Source organism: Anneissia japonica, unplaced genomic scaffold (assembly GCF_011630105.1).
Source record: "Anneissia japonica isolate Jap-2015-1 unplaced genomic scaffold, ASM1163010v1 scaffold9_len2422644_cov172, whole genome shotgun sequence".
Classification (NCBI taxonomy): Eukaryota; Metazoa; Echinodermata; class Crinoidea; order Comatulida; family Comatulidae; genus Anneissia; species Anneissia japonica.
The window spans coordinates 855,654-857,856 of NW_022758107.1; the positions used below are offsets into that span (position 1 = coordinate 855,654).

Sequence of the window (2,203 nt, forward strand, 5' to 3'; positions counted from 1 at the left end):
GTGTGTATTCAGAAAATTCATCTTACGAAGTGCTTCCTTTTTTTTTACCCATCAGCTCCTATTATGGTGATCCACGATTTTAGCTTATTTCAATATCAACCTTGGCCACACAATTTAAATTTAATTTTTTTTTTCATGAATATTCTGCTATTAGAGATAATTGACAAGCCTATGACTACCAATTAGAGAACTGGCATCTTTTTGAATAATTGATTTTCTTTACATGGATTATTTAGGTAAACACTTCTTATTTAATTAAAGGTAAAGAACTACTAAAACGACGTAACAATGTGGAATATCTGCATAGATCTAAGCATAAGAAAATGAACATATTCAACTTGATGCACTTAAATATTGGTTGACATAATCAATAATAAATAATGATAATAATAATGTTACATTTCTGTACTAAAAATTATAAATAACAAAAATCAGTCTAAGTTAACTTTACGATTCGAGAACAATGCACATGCATTATCAGCTGAAATAGACCTACAAGAAACGCTCTCATTACTGTATCTTAAAAAAACTTAAGATGACAGTATTAAAAATTCCATGCTTTGTGTATTTAAATACATTATTATTATTATTATTATTATTATTATTATTATTATTATTATTATTATTATTATTATTATTATTATTATTATTATTATTATTATTTTATTATTATTATTATTATTATTATTTATTATTATTATTATTTTTATTATTGTTATTATTATTATTATCTTTATTATTACTATTTTATTATTATTATTATTATTATTATTATAATTATTATCATCTTTATTAATATTAGACGAATGTGTATACCGTATGTTACTTGCTCGTGTATGGTTTCATTTAATACATTTTTATTTTAAAATAAGCAGTGGATACGTAGCCGATAGAACGTTCTCTTACCTATTGTGGGAGTTCCGAGGTACTAGCCCTTGTAAATTTGAGCCATTTTATTCTCTTATCTAAATTATTTCACAATTGGTTAGTGGTCTTTTGGCTGCTATCGAAGTTGGGGGTTGGGCCGTGTGGGAAGCGCTTTTTTGTTATCTTGGAACCCACCATATACATTTCATCATCCAGGCCTTACTGATTTAACACTCTATATTTTAAACTTTAATTAATGATACAGACAAGCCCATAATGACATGTCCATCTGACACCACTGTGGACACTGACATGGGCTCTGCGACGAAATCGATTGACTATTCAGGTGATATATCTGCAACTAGCAGCTCAGAAGCAGTGCCATTTATCGTGCCTGGTCCTGCAGAGATATTCCCAGTAACTCTTGTCATTGGACCGACCACATTCAGCTTTACAGCTACGGACACGTTGGGAAATAATGGCAGTTGTACTTTTACAGTAACAGTTCAAGGTTAGTGAGAACATATCATCTATCAAATCACCTATCCATCCATATTAATAATAATAATAATAATTATTATTATCATCATTATTATTTATTATCATTTCTAGAATTAAGTTTATTTGAATTGCTATAATTTATCATACAGACATTGAAAAACCTACATTGACATGTCCATCTAACGTGACTGTGGGAAATGATATGGGAGCTACCACGGCGTCGGTTGATTATTCAGCTTCAATAAATGCAAGCGACAACACAGGAGATGTCATTACCATCTTGCCTGATCCATCAACAACATTTCCAACTAATGTAGGAATGGGAACAAACTTATTTGTGTTCACTGCTACAGACTCATCAGGAAATAATGATACTTGTACATTTTCCATAACAGTTCAAGGTTTGTTATAAATGCATTATTTACTACTCTATTTAGAAATTTTTTAAAAGAATAAGACAATATTTATCAAAATAATAGTGCAATATTGATTAGTATAAAATCGCTGTAATATGTTACAGATATCGTACAACCAACATTGACATGTCCGCCTGATACGATCGTGAATACCGACATGGGTGCTGTTACGGCGTCGGTTGATTATTCCGGTGTAGTAATTGCAAGTGACAACACAGGATATGTTCCTAATATCTCACCTGATCCCACAGCAACATTTCCGGTCAATCTAGGAATGGGAGCAAACATTTACACCTTCACAGCTACGGACTTGTCAGGAAATATTGGTAGTTGTACGTTTACAATTACAGTCCAAGGTAAGGGTCATAACATATACATACACACACACACACACCTACACACACACACACAACCCATCT

General features: G+C 31.2%; 1 protein-coding gene across 1 annotated transcript in view; it reads left to right on the forward strand.

Annotated features, from left to right (window-relative positions):
• The window catches only part of LOC117125128 (hyalin-like), a 10,687-nt gene that overhangs the window by 1,448 nt on the left and 7,036 nt on the right, over window positions 1–2,203 (forward strand). The window contains exons 3-5 of the mRNA XM_033271527.1: window positions 1,133–1,378; window positions 1,518–1,769; window positions 1,889–2,140. Of these exons, the coding sequence (XP_033127418.1) occupies window positions 1,133–1,378; window positions 1,518–1,769; window positions 1,889–2,140 (750 nt within the window). The remainder of the gene's footprint in view (window positions 1–1,132; window positions 1,379–1,517; window positions 1,770–1,888; window positions 2,141–2,203) is intronic.